The sequence below is a fragment of the Hemitrygon akajei genome, chromosome 16 (assembly GCF_048418815.1).
Source record: "Hemitrygon akajei chromosome 16, sHemAka1.3, whole genome shotgun sequence".
In the NCBI taxonomy this organism is placed as follows: Eukaryota; Metazoa; Chordata; class Chondrichthyes; order Myliobatiformes; family Dasyatidae; genus Hemitrygon; species Hemitrygon akajei.
In genome coordinates, this window is record NC_133139.1 from 27441532 (window position 1) to 27456250 (window position 14719).

A 14719-nucleotide genomic window follows, 5' to 3' on the forward strand; every position below is an offset into this window, starting at 1 on the left:
ATAATACTGACGTGTACCAGTGTATCACTGTAAGTACAGTCTACTCTTGCACAGAGATCTGTAATTCCATCTCATGGTAAAGTATCACCTGCATTATGTAGATGCAGGTGTAGTGACCACATAAACAAGTGGTATTAGTAGGTATAGGTCAATCACTGTGTGATTTCTGGATGGATACATGGCTACCTGTGAATTTAAAATGATAGTATGAATTACAGGAAAATATACTCTTGTATATAATCAGGATATCATGTTTGTAATTAAGTAAGCAATCATATGGAAGCAGAGGGCAGAATACAGATTAAATAACAGTTGTATTCATGCCAGTCTACCTTAAGTGTTTTCATAAATTCAGTATGAAAGTTTCCTAAACATTTTTATGTGATTATATTATCAAACATCTGCAGTTATCACTAACAAGTACAGGTTCTGGATCAAACACTAATTGTGGTTTGACTGCAGTTAAGTGTATGTGAGTGTTCAAAGGGAGTGCATATTAGGATAGTAATATTTGACATTGTGCTCCTACTGACTATAAAGAATGATTGGTATTAACCATGCCTTTTTTGCATAACTATCTTGATTTAATTATTTTGGATTTTGCCTTTTCCTTTAATGCAGGAAAGACTGGTGGAGGCATCAAGTCCAGTGGTGAACGATCCTTTAGTCTGGAGCGCCTAGGCTCCTCCAATAGACCAAATAAATTGTATGTGAACCTACTGAAGCAAGAGGAGCTGATAGCACAGAAGAAAAAGGAAATTGAGGCCAAAATGGAGAAGGCTAAGAAGGGCAGCTTCACAAAGTTACAGGCAGCACCAGCTCAGTAAGTGCCGATTAGTACCTACCATCAGTAGTGTTCAGTTTACTTCTAAATAATTTGTGTCCTCTGAGATGAAGAATTTGATTATAATAGATGAGAGTTTGGATAATGTGTCTGCATGGATAGAGGACAGATTAACAAAAAGAAAAGTGAAAGAATAAATAGGTTATATTCATGTTGGCAAGCAATAAAGAACTCTCAAGTCTATTTGAATCCTAATTCGCCATCATAAAAATTCTCAGCATTTATTTCACTTTCCTCAAAGTCCATAACTTTACATCTTTTCTGCATTTTATTCCAACTGCAGTGCTTTTGTCTGCTCACTCTACTTGTTTACATCTTTTAAACCTCTGCATCTCAACACTAATGCATTTCTAATCAGTTTTATTGCATTGAGTGAGTGATGCCTCCTTCGGTCAGGGTCGACCATGGATGTTGTGTCCTGGCGACTGTCCTGGTATGCAAGCTTAGGCAGTACGATATGGAGAACAAGCTGTTGCCCATGTAGCAAGCTTCCCCTCTCCATGTATCTGATGAACCCAAAGGAACGGCAGAGACTTATCAAGTTTGGTACTGACAGTGTCACTGGATTTTCCAGTCAGTGTTGAGTTCAATGTAGGGGCTCCAGCTCCAGATTTTTCCCATCAGGGGTTACTCCCAAAGCCTTCTCCATGAGTGGGTAAGCTGCAAGGCAATGGAGATTTGAGATCAGAGTTTTCCTCCTTCTAGATGAGCTGCCAACCATAGCTGATGAGCCCCATCTGCCTGAAGCGACTGCTTTTAAGGTGGCAGTAACCTGCCTTTGTCCCTTGTCTTGTCAGTAGAAAAGGTTCCACCGGGCTTAGTAGCTATCACACATGAAAGCCATGAGTTTGACTTGGTTGTCAGAAGCTATGTGAGGCACATGCCATTGGGAGCACTTTATGGCATTAGCAAAATAGATCATTGTTAAAAACTGAATATCCGGGTCCCTATCCCTGATTCCTGCAGTACTTCATTAGTTACCGCCTGCCCATCTTCAAAGAATGTGTTTCTTTCTACACTTTGTTTTTACCTGTTAACTAACAATCCATACCAGTATCTTTAGTTCCATGTGATCTAATCTTGTTAAGTAATTTGCTTGGGATTTTTTTAAGAAAGCCTTCTGAAAATCCAGTTGCGCCATATGTATTGATTCTCCCTCCTCTACTTAAAGACATTCCTCAAAGAACTCTAACAGCTTGGTCAAGTATGATTTCCCTTTAATAAATCCACATTTAGGTTCATCAGTCAAATTATTTTCTAATCAATATCAAATCCCGTATTAGATGGAAAGGAGTAAACGGTCAATGTTTCGCGTAGAGACCCTTCTTCAGGACTGAGAGAGAAATGTGGAGATGCCTGAATTAAACAGTGGGGATGCCAGGTGGATGGGAAAGGTCAAGGGTTGGAGAAGAAAGAGCAAAATCTGAAAGAGAGTGGACAATATGAGAAAGGGAAGGGGGGAGAGAGAGAGAGACACACACACACACACAGCCTGAGGTTTACTCAATTCATAGCCTATTTTAGAGCAATCTAGTTGAATTTTGAAACTTTTATATCAGCCCTTTCTATATCAAACACGAGGAAATCTGCAGATGCTGGAAATTCAAGAAACACACACAAAATGCTGGTGGAACGCAGCAGGCCAGGCAGCATCTATAGGGAGAAGCACTGTCGACGTTTCGGGCCGAGACTATACTTTTAAGGCCCTTTCTATATTTTTTTTTGCTGTTTTGTCTGGAATTCATTGTTATTCTAATTATTTTGCAGGGATAATGATGAAACGAACACATCCAACAAATTTGCCAATGATGGGAGCTTCCTGCAGGAATTCCTAAAGATGCAGAAAGAGAAAGCAAGTTCAGGTAAGGAGAGTTTGGATTGCAGGATGTGGTGGAGCTCTGAGTTATGCTGAAAGATCAGCGTTTGGGATACTTGTGTCACCACAGTGCCTGCCTTAGTTCACAACTCAAAAAAATCCTATCACAATCTTACTCAAATATACTTGGGATTCTCGGCAGATCAGGCAACATTTGTAGAGAAGGAAACTGATTACATGTTTCAGGTGGATGACTTTTCATCAGAGATGGATAGATGAGACAATAAGTGAGTTTAAGTTGCAGAGAGGCTGAGGAGAAGTGATGCAAACTGAACACCTGTGGTAAGGTGGAGACCAAGTTTATCCATTTTGACCAAGTTATGGAGTTATGTATGTACATCTAAAGAACAAGAAGAATAAAGGAAGCGTAAGTTCTGTGGAACAAGAGCCTCTTAAAACAGTAGTCCACCAAGATCGCCTTGCCTATGAAACTTTGGGGAGGAGGTAGAAATAACTTTTACAGGGTTGTGGGACTATGAAGTTCAAGACTGTGGATGTCCTGTGGAAATTGAGTCTCGGCTGACCTGAAGGCAATGGTAGGGTTGTGATCTGGCATGTGGTAAGAGGTGTTTGAGCACTGATAATCTGATTGTTTCTTCATATTGAGCAGGAGTGCAAATTGGGGACTAAAGCAACATAGACATAGACCACTCAATTGCTCAGGCCTCTTCCAACCAGTGTAAAATACATAAAACTCTTCTGTTCCATGCATTTCATACAACTCTGTAATTTTATCATTCCCATGTACACAGTTATGCAGTCAGCCTGTAACATCTCATGCCACTATAATAATACTGAAACCCAAGGAACAGTGAATATTGTGTGGAGGAAATTATAGCTAGGGTATGTGCACAGCCTTTGAGTTTGTGTACCCAAAAAACATTCCATAAAAACATGATCACATTGGCAAATAAAGCTGGGCTTGACATAGCAAATAGGATGACTTGGAAGTACTGGAATCACATAGCACAGTGCTCGCAAGTTAGGATCTATTAGAGTTTGGGCAATCGAGGACACAAGAAGCAAAAGAGCAGGCAGAGCTTACTATGAAAGGTTTTAAAGCCATTTTGTTCCATTGATAAAACCTTCTTCAAAGATGTTCCCAATATGGGGTGCTGCAATAGGTGTGACCGCATAATGGAAGATGCTATATTTGCTACAAAGAACTTTAAAACCATAAGATAAAGGAGTAAAATTATGCCATATGACCTTTAAGTTGCTTACACCAGCCATACAAGTACAGTAACAGCAAGAGCCCTTGCCATCAGCACTGCTGTCTATCAAGCTCAGAGTCGCCACTCCCAGCATCATCTGGACACCAGCTAAAAATTATGCCCCTCATCTCCCATGTGCCCTACTGATGTACAAGTAAGAAGCGAGAGTAAACCCATTTGGTTTGTTTGACCTAATTTGATTGCAAGCTGGACCCTGCATTCCTGCCTACTCTCAAAATCTTTAATTCCCTGGCTTATCAAGAATCTATTTCAGAAAATTCAGCTTCCAGTGGCCTTTCGGGAAGAGAGCTCCAAAGACTTGAGACTCTTTTCAAGGTGGTAGCCCTCATGTTCCAGTTTCTTTCTTAGGAGGATGTGCCCACTCTGTCAAGACCCATAAAAACCTTGGTGCATACTCTGTTATTCCCATATTTTTAGATATTTGTACTGAATTTTCTTTTTTTTTTGTTTTGACATCTTTAAGTCCTGTAACATGAACAAAGTTTCTCTTTCTCAGTTGAAAAATTTTCACTTCTGATTACTTTTATAGAAGGTAACTCATTTGTAAATAGAAGTCCATCTGTAGTGCAGTAGAAAATTGAAGTTCTTTACTTCCTCTCCAACCTCGATAAGGAAAAAATTGGTTTTGAGGAGTTCAATTAAAATTTCAAAATTGAAAATAAAGTTTATTAAGGTTTTAATGTTTTAAAGCTGATATGTATATATGTTTAGATAGATAGATAGATAGATAGATACTTTATTCATCCCCATGGGGAAATTCAACATTTTTTTTTCCAATGTCCCATACACTTGTTGTAGCAAAAACTCATTACATACAATACTTAACTCAGTAATAATATGATATGCATCTAAATCACTAACTCAAAAAGCATTAATAATAGCTTTAAAAAAAGTTCTTAAGTCCTGGCAGTTGAATTGTAAAGCCTAATGGCATTGGGGAGTATTGACCTCTTCATCCTGTCTGAGGAGCATTGCATCGACAGTAACCTGTCGCTGAAACTGCTTCTCTGTCTCTGGATGGTGCTATGTAGAGGATGTTCAGGGTTTTCCATAATTGACCGTAGCCTACTCAGCGCCCTTCGCTCAGCTACCGATGTTAAACTCTCCAGTACTTTGCCCACGACAGAGCCCGCCTTCCTTATCAGCTTATTAAGACGTGAGGCGTCCTTCTTCTTAATGCTTCCTCCCCAACACGCCACCACAAAGAAGAGGGCGCTCTCAACAACTGACCTATAGAACATCTTCAGCATCTCACTGCAGACATTGAATGACGCTAACCTTCTAAGGAAGTACAGTCGACTCTGTGCCTTCCTGCACAAGGCATCTGTGTTGGCAGTCCAGTCTAGCTTCTCGTCCAACTGTACTCCCAGATACTTGTAGGTCTTAACCTGCTCCACACATTCTCCATTAATGATCACTGGCTCCATATGAGGCCTAGATCTCAAAAGCTTGAGGGGCTGTAAAATGTTATCTTGTGCACCTACATAAAGACATACTCCACCCCACAGTAACATATAGTTTCACTTCGTGTTGGCGCGTGGCCAAGTGGTTAAGGCGTTTGTCTAGTGATCTGAAGGTTGCTAGTTCGAGCCTTGGCTGAGGCTTGAGCTGAGCCTTGAGCAAGACACTTAACCACACATTGCTCTGTGACGACATCGGTGCCAAGCTGTGTGGGTCCTAATGCCCTTCCCTTGGACAACATTGGTGGCGTGGAGAGGGGAGACTTGCAGCTTGAGCAACTGCCGGTCTTCCATAAAAAAAAAACCTTGCCCAGGCTTGTGCCCTGGAAACTTTCCAAGGCGCAAATCCATGGTCTATCGAGACTAACGGAGGCCTACTGTTACTACCACTACTAATTTCACTTTGCCAATTTACATTGTAAATGAACTTACAGGAACTTCAGAGCAACGTAATTTTATTAAGTCTATTTGTTTCTACTTCCTTTGAAGTCTGCAGCTGCTCTACTTTGCCAGCGTGCTTAATTTAAGAATGAACAAAGGAATTAGTTGTCACAAAATCATACTAATTAGACATTCATAGTTGTTTTTAAAAATTGGGTGGTTGGAGTTTGAAATTTTATATCCTGGATTTAAGGTAAGGTTAAAGGTTAACTTTACCGCAGAGGTTATGGGAATGGGTAGACTGGCAATTTTAAGGAAACTAGGTTGCTGCTTTTGATTGGTGTCGATGGCCAGTTGATCCTAGACACTTTTTCTTCCCCAAAAGGAGGACCAACTGGTAATGGCAGCAACACCACCAGTACTTCTGGAACACAGTCACAGAAGAGACAGATTCTAACTGGGAAGCGACCAGGTCTGGGGATGAGTTCTTTGGGCAGCACTTTAGGCCAAATGAAGAACTACACCCATGCCAAGCAAACGCCAGTGGCGAGCCGTCCCAGCGTCTTCCAGTCACCGGATGATGATGATGAAGAGGAGGATGACGATCTTGAACAGTGGGCAGAAGTTAAAGGTAAGTTGATTTTTCTAAACTACAAAACTATATTAGAATGTAGCCGCTGTCATGATTTGAGTAAAGATTCTGGATGAAATTTGAGAGGTTTGGAAATCGGGGAGGTTTGCAGAGAAGCCAGTTGTGTTTTTCCTAATCTTCTTGAAATTATTGACTTGTGCTGTGATGCAAGTAAATAGCCAGAAATTTGACTTGGCACAAAGTGAGGATTCTGTTCGAATCCCACTACACCTACTGTTTACTCATTTTCTTTAGCATTCCGATTTGTTTTTTCAACATTAGTACCTTATACACATTTTAGAAATATGGCAACCACTATCAAGAAGACTGTACTTAAGGCGTATTTCTGTGAATGCACAATATTTTCTAGAGTCCTAAATTCTAGTTGACAGCTAATATGAATAGTACTAATATATTCAATCAGCGATTGGGATTGATTGAAAGAACAAACTAAAATAAGGCAGGGACAAGTGGAGCAGCCATATTTGGAGTGGACAGTGTTGGTGGTTATTTGAAGCTCTTTGAGCCTTCAGCGCAGGGAGGCTTGAGTGAGAGAAGGCAAAAAAACTTCTTGGTAGATTTTCTTCCCCCAGTTTATTTATTGTTTTCCTTCTTTATATTGCACAGTTAAAACTGAAGGGATATCAGGCTGGACAGTTGACTGCTCCTCTTGCAGGATGTGGGAAGGCAGGGAGATCTCCAGTGTCCCTGACAACTTCACCTGTGAGAAGTGCATCCAGCTGCGGCTTCTAACACTCCGCATTAGGGAGTTGGAGCTGGAAAAGGATGAGCTCTGGATCATTCAGGAGGCTGAGGGGATGATGGAAAGGACATATAGACAATTAGTTACACACAAGATGCAGGACACAGGAGACTGGGCGACGGTCAGGAAGGGGAAAGTAATTGAACAGCCAATGCAGTGCACCCTTGTGGTCACCCCCTCAACAATCAGTATAGCACTTTGGATACTGGGTGAGGGTAGACAGTGGTCAGGTCTCTGACAGGACTGGCAGCTCAATATTCTGGGGTTCTGGTGTTTTTGACACAACAGAGCAGGAGGGATTAAAGGGAGAGGGGTGGTGTCACAAGAGTGCTCAGTAAGGACAGACTGGAGAAGCTTTATGGGTGGAACTGAGGAATAAGAAAAGCATGAGCACTTTAATGGGGCTATATTATAGACCACCCAATGGCCCGTGGGATTTAGAGGAACAAATTTGTAGAGATCACAGACTTGCAAGAAACATAAGGTTGTTATAGTAGATGATTTTCCACATATTGACTGGGACTCCCATACCATAAAATGACTAGATGGAATTGAGTTGTCAAATGTCCTTAATCAGTATGTAGAATTCCCATCGAGAGAGTGTGCGATATTTGATCTGCTATTACGGAATGTGTTGGCATGTGGCCTAGTGGGCAAGGCATCAGACTAGTAACCTGAAGGTCACTGGTTCAAGCCTCAGCTGAGGCAGCGTGTTTGTGTCCTTGAGCAAGGCACTTAACACATCACTCTGCGACGTCACCAGTGCCAAGCTGCATGGGTCCTAGTGCCCTTTCCTTGGACAACATCGGTGGCGTGGAGAGGGGAAGGCCTGCAGCTTGGGCAACTGCCGGTCTCCCATACAACCCTGCCCAGGCCTGAGCCCTGGAAACTCCAGGCACAGATCCATGGTCTCTGGAGACCGACGGATGCCACCACATTACAGAATGAGTCAGGGCAGTTGACAGAATTTGGTGTAGGGGAACACTTTGCATCCAGTGATCATAATGCTGTTATATTCAAAGTAAATATGGAAAAGGATAGGTTTGGTCTGTGGGTTGAGACCCTAAATTGGAGAAAGGCCAGTTTTGATGGTATTAGAAAATATCTGGCATGTGTGGATTGGGACAGGCTGTTTTCTGGCAAAGGTGCACTTGGTAAGTCGGAGGCCTTCAAAAGTGAAATTTTGAGAGTACAGCGTTTGTATATTCCTGTCAGAATAAAAGGTTTAGAAAACTTTGGTTTTCAAGAGGCCCTGATTAAGAAAAAAAAGGAATTGCATAGCAGGTATAGGCAGGTAGGAATTCTCTGACATTTCTTATACTCGAGGAGTATAAGAAATGCAAGAGAATACTTAAGAAAGAAATCAGGAGGGCTGAAAGAAGCCATGAGGTTGCCTTAGCAGGCAAAGTGAAGGAGAATCCTAAGGGATTATACAGGTATGTTAAGAGGGACAAAATTGGTGGTGTGGAAAATTAGAATGCTAATCTATGCATGGAGCCAAAAGAGACGGGAGAGATCTTAAATGGATTTTTTTTGTATCTGTGTATATTCAGGAGACAGACACAAAATGTATAGAAGTGAGGCAAAGCAGCAGGGAGGTCATGGACCCTATCAGATTACAGAGAAGGTGTTTGCTGTCTTCAGAATAATTAGGGCGGATAAATCCCCAGGGTGTTCCTTCACTCCCTTTGGGAGGCAAGTGAAGAAATTGCAGAGGTTCTAGCAGGGGTATTTAAATCATCCTTAGTGACAGGTGAGGTTCTGGAAGTTTGAAGGATAACTAATATTCCGCATTGATGGACTGCTACCCTGACATTCCCCTGTAAAATGTCTTGATACAATTTTGAATTCATTGTTCCCCCAAACCATGATGCTCCTTCCATCATGTTTCACAGTTGGTGTGAGGTTTTGGTGTTGGTGTGCAGTGCCCTTTTTCCTCCAAGTGTAGTGGTATGCATTTCTGCCAAAAAGTTCAACTTTTGTCTCTCAACTGTCCACAGAATGTTATCCCAGAAGCAGTGTGAAATATCTAGGTACTTTAGCAAACTTGGATGTGCAGCAATGTTTATTTTGGAGAGCAGCAGTTCCCTCCAGGGTGCCCTTGCATGAACACCATTCTTGTTCAGTGTTTTTCTTATAGTGGACACATGAACAGAGACTTCAGCCAGTTCTCAAGATTTCTGCAAATCTTTTGCTGTTATCTTTGGATTCTTTTTCATCTCCTTCAGCGTTGCAATATTGTGCTCTTGGTGTGATCTTTGCAGGATGCCCACTCCTAGGGAGAGTAGCAACTGTTCTGAATTTCCTCCATTTGTAGACGGTTTCTCTTACTGTGGACTGATAAACACTCGGATTTTTAGAAATGCTTTTGTAGCTTTTTCCAGCTTTATACATCTCTACAATTCTTCGAAGGGCCTCTGAAAGTTGTCTTGATGAAGGCATGGTGCACATAAACAGATCTTTCTTGAGAAGAGCAGGCTCTGTCAGTAACCTGACTTTGTGTATCTCTTTTATAGTGCAGGGCACCTCTACAATCCACACCTCCAATCTTACCTCATTGATTGGAATACCTGACTCCAAACAGCTTTTGTGGAAGGCATTACTCCAGAGGTTCACATACGTCTTTGAACCTAGATTGTGATTTTTTAAATGGTGTCCTCCATATTGATGAGAAAAAGTACAATTCTTGCATCTGTATGAGTATTTGGATAGATGTAGGCTGATGGGGGATGATTAGCATGCTTTGTGCATAGCAGGTTGTGTCTAACCAATCTTCGAGTTTTTTGAAGAGGTTACCAGGAAAGGTATGAATTGGGAATTGGTTATTGGAAAAATCCCAAAAAGTAGAAATAAACAGATCGTTCCCAGGCTGGCAAGTTCTGACAAGTAGAATAGTCTAGGATGCTCGTTTCCCAGCTATTCACAATATATATCAATGATGTGGCTAAGAGGAACTAAATGTTATATTTACAGCTTTGCTGACAATGCGATATGATGTGGCTGTGCGATTACAAGAAGGATGTAAAAAGGCTCTAGGGAGATCTCAGCAAGCTGTATGAGTGGGTGAGGTTATGGCAGTTGTAATATAATGTAGGGAAAATTGTAAGGTCATCTAAGGTACATTACAGGAAAAAAAAAGTTTGGTCTCCTTATCATTTTCCATAGAGGGAGTGTGGCAAAGATTCAGAAAACTGGTTCGTTGGATGCCTAGCATGCCATACCAGGAGAAATTGACTGGGCTGGATTATATTTTTCAATGGTTAGAAGGGTAAGAGGAGTTTGCAATGTAACTTACAAAAAAAACTTAAAGGAATTGATGGGCTAAAGGCACAGAAAGTTTCCCATGACAAAGGAGCATAATTACAGACTATGGGGCAGGCCATTTAGAAGTGAAGTGAGAAGACATTTCTTCATTCTGACTTGTGTGGGTAACGGACTCATAATCGCTGAGTTTATTCTTAACAAAAAAAAAAGGATTTCTGGATATTTGGGGATAGTGTTGGGAAAAGCGCTTGTGCTGAAATATCGGCAGTATTTGATGAAAGGTGGAGCAGAGTATTGTGGCCAGTTCATACTGCTATTTCTTTGTTGCTGTGAGGATTCTCTGATTGCCTTCAAATTTATACCAAATGAGAGAACAGATGAGACTTGGTTTAATATCTCAGTTGATGGCTCCAATAATGTACAGTTCCTCAGGACTGCACAAGGATTGACAGTCTGGTTGTCTAGTATTTGCTTTGAACTAGGCTACAAATTCGCGGAAAGGATTGTCCACAGTTTCATTGTGGGTAAATCCAAAACAGCAAGTGTATGGGATTGAGTGGGATCCAGGATCAGCCATGATGGAATGGCGGAGCAGACTCGATAGACTGAATGGCCTAATTCTACTCCTCTGTTTGATGGTCTTATAAGTGACAAATCTCCTGACTTAAACTTCAGGAACACCACCAGGGTGTTAGAGTTGACCCACCTTTGGGTGATGGAAATGGAATCAGTCACTGCATTTCAAAAGAATTTTATTGGCACTAAAAAAATACTTGCAGGACTGTAGGGATAAAACGAGAACACAACTCGCATGATTGCTCTTCTCGGACTCACGTACTCATGCATGTCATAACAATCCTATAATTCTCTGACTATTTAAGATTGTTTAATTTCCAGTACAAAAATTTAAAGGACAACAAAATAATTGTTAGGCCGGCTGGTGGCGTAGTGGCATCAGCACCGGACTTCGGAGCAAAAGTTCCCGAGTTCAAATCCAGCCGGCTCCCTCCCTTGCATGCTTTCCATCAGTGCTGGGTTGAGCGTCGAGCTAACAACTTGGCATCGTAAAAACAAGAAAGCCTGCTTAAAAAAAAACGCTGTCACGACAGCGTCCCGATGACTCCACTCGGAGTTAAGGAAAATAATTGTTACTTCGGATCCAATGCAGCACAAACAAAAAACACAATAAGATTAAGAGCCCAATTTTTTTTTTAGAAAATCAAAAAATATAAATACATTGATATATATTGATTGTATGTCCATAAAGTGTCTCTAGGTACAGGAGTATCCTTACATAATATGACTGACAAAATGATAAAGTAGTGGTGGTGAGGTGAATTAGTGAGTGGAGGTGTTGATCAGCCTTACAGCTTGTGAAAGGTAACTGTTTTTGAGTCCAGTGGCCCTGGTGTGGATGCTACATAGCCTCTTCCATGATGGGAGTGGGATAAATAGTCCATGAGCAGGGTGGGTGAGATTCTTCATGCAGTAAGCAGAAGACCTGCCCCTAAGTTAAGGGGGAATTGCTGTGCACAGATGAGCTACAGTATGTCTTGCTTTGCCAGCATGTCAACACTTCAGTGCTCTGCCTGTTTCAGTGTTTTGAGCCATCCTGGGCTTCGTAATACACAATGCAAGTGGACTGCTAAGCATGAATTGGGGACTTTCACTTGGACAACATTTTTTTTTAAATCACGTGTGGGATTTTCTTGAAGTGAATTCCTCCTGATTGGATTATTATTCAGGAAAGTACATAGCTCCAGCAGGTTATTTATATGATTAATATCAGGAGAACAGCTCTGTAATCAAAGCTCTCTCAGCTTTGATGAGAAACATTTATTTCCTCCAGTTTTCTATAATCTTTCCTTAGTCCCGGTTTTTTCCTGGGGTTCAGTCTGTAAGTTCCTCTCTGGGTCCTTGATTAGTGGCAGTAATGAGCTTGGTAGTGAATTCTACATCCGTAGGCTGTCCCTGCTGGGAGTATCACAGTCACGTTTCATCCTGCCCCTGCTGTACAAGTTCAGGTTGTGCATGCACTACATCTTCCAATGGTTGCTCTTTTACTGATTGAAAAAGGAAATAGTGTGAGTTCACAACGCTTGGGGTGGGGGGCGGGTGTAGGGCAAGGATTGCCTCTGGCTAAGATTAGGTAACCCCATAGACAGGGAATCAAACTGGAAATCTGCTGGCTTATATGTTTCTAAAGGCATTGACTTTACACTCAGATGTAGAGTATCTTTGTATTTGGAAGGCAATGAGAATTCTCCTCCTTAACAAAATTAGTATTGATATGGAGTAATAACAATGCATCTTATCTCAGTATTGGCTTCCTTTTGCTTTTAACCCATCCTCTTCCTGTATCCTACTCTTACACATCCACATTTGTAGACCTTGTTTGGCTGTTGACTGTTGGGTGTGTGAGTTGAACTCAAATACTGATAGCCTGCTTAAAGTTTCACCCCCAGAGGAACCGGAGGTGAGGAGCGTCGCTGAGAAGCTGGCAAAATACGTTGCAGATGGGGGTCACGAGGTTGAAAAGCTTGCCATTCAGAACAACAGGGACAACCCTGCCTTCTCGTAAGTGTTGTTTATCTCTCAGTTCGTTCAGTAAGATAGCTGAAATGAATCATGTACGGCAACTATATTGAGTTTTCAGTTCCTGCCTGTGTACTTGCCACTGTTTTAGAGCTAATTCTTTCTGCACTGCTCTCCAAAAAACCCTTAGATTAGTATCGTCATACTGGTATCTGATTTGTTCAATCTGGAGAGCCTTAAAAAAGAAAAGGGGTGCTGGTGGCTAAATCTCCCACATAAAACTTCAATTATGTAATTTGCACTTCTGTGTTATGCTGTACGAAATTCCTAATTAATTATTTTGTTTCTCTTTGCAGCTTCTTGTATGATCGCAACAGCCGGGCTTATCTTTATTACAAGAAAAAAGTAGCTGAAATCAAGCGAGAGAAACAACTAAGTCAGCAAGTACCCAAGCCACCGGAGCCAACTCCTGCATCTGTCCCAAAAGGTAGGAAATCAAAAAGAGATCATCTTTAAGAATTATCTTGTGTAAAGGATTTGGAATTGCAAAACCTTAGTCAGGATTGGAGTCTAGACCAATAATATTTATCCTTTTTTCATTTTGTGGAGTTGGATTAAAACCTAGATCCTGTGCTAGTTGACCTTTCTTTGAATTAACAGAATTTAGCACAGTTCCTTCTGCCTGTTTAATATCTGTTAAACATAAATCTTCTGAGTTAGAACCTGTGTTGAATGCCCTCTAGGGTAATGCGAGATGAGCTCTACATGGTATTTAGCTCGTAGGAATGGATCATTGCGCTTCTGACATTTCAGTGTGCTGTAATTGATAGGTAAAATTTTTATGATCCACCCTCCTGAATGTGAAAATATACAAAAATGCATTGCATCCTCTGTATTTGTGGACTAAAATATCTGTTACTTTGGTTGTGAGATAGTTGTAGAAATCTTTCTCATACTGTGGGGACGACATGCAGGTTAAATTAGATTAATGGACTGCTTTTTTGTTTAATCTGTATAAGAATCAAACAGTGAAAAGTAAAGCCATTCAGCCCATCACACTTGTGCCCTTTCTTTATTTAAGCTCACCAGTTGTCAAATTTCCTTCTTTCTCTGTTGCACTTCTGGGTACCGCATTGGAATATTTATGGAAATCTTTTGAAATCAACTTCCACTGCACTTTCATACAGTGCATTCCAGTTTACTATAGACTGCTGTCTTTTTAAAAATAACTCCTCTTGTTACTCTAAGCATTTAAGCAGTTACCTTAAATCTATCTCTTGATTATTAACCTCTCTGCCATAAAAAGCAATTTGTGCTAGCAAAGCCATTTATGATTTAGCACAAGTCTGTCAAGTCTCAATTCCTGTGATCTAATGAGAACAATCCCAGATTCTTGAGACTAGATCACAGAATACATTATTTTGAAAGTGGATTGACCGAAATTGTATAGAATATATAGCATAGAAAGGGTACAGCCTGCCCCATACTTCATGCTTCATAGGAGCCTCCTTTCTCTCTCTTCTGTATCATCATCACGTCTTGGACTATTCTGTTCTCTTCATCTGTATGCCTCAACCACACCCTGGTAGCAATTTCTGCTATTTGTAATAAAATTTCTCCCAAGTTCCTTATTTAATTTTTGAACTGCATATACAGGTGGTAAAGGAATGTTGTGTGATATGATTGTATTGTAACATTGTCTGTACTACGCTATGGGAAGTTTCCTGAAG

At 41.0% G+C, this 14719-nt stretch overlaps 1 protein-coding gene across 1 annotated transcript in view; it reads left to right on the top strand.

Annotated features, from left to right (window-relative positions):
• sugp1 (SURP and G patch domain containing 1) overlaps positions 1–14719 on the top strand; it is a 44857-nt gene that overhangs the window by 9841 nt on the left and 20297 nt on the right. The window contains exons 2-6 of the mRNA XM_073068520.1: positions 622–823; positions 2612–2706; positions 6182–6427; positions 12908–13031; positions 13346–13476. Coding sequence (XP_072924621.1) covers positions 622–823; positions 2612–2706; positions 6182–6427; positions 12908–13031; positions 13346–13476 — 798 coding nt within the window. The remainder of the gene's footprint in view (positions 1–621; positions 824–2611; positions 2707–6181; positions 6428–12907; positions 13032–13345; positions 13477–14719) is intronic.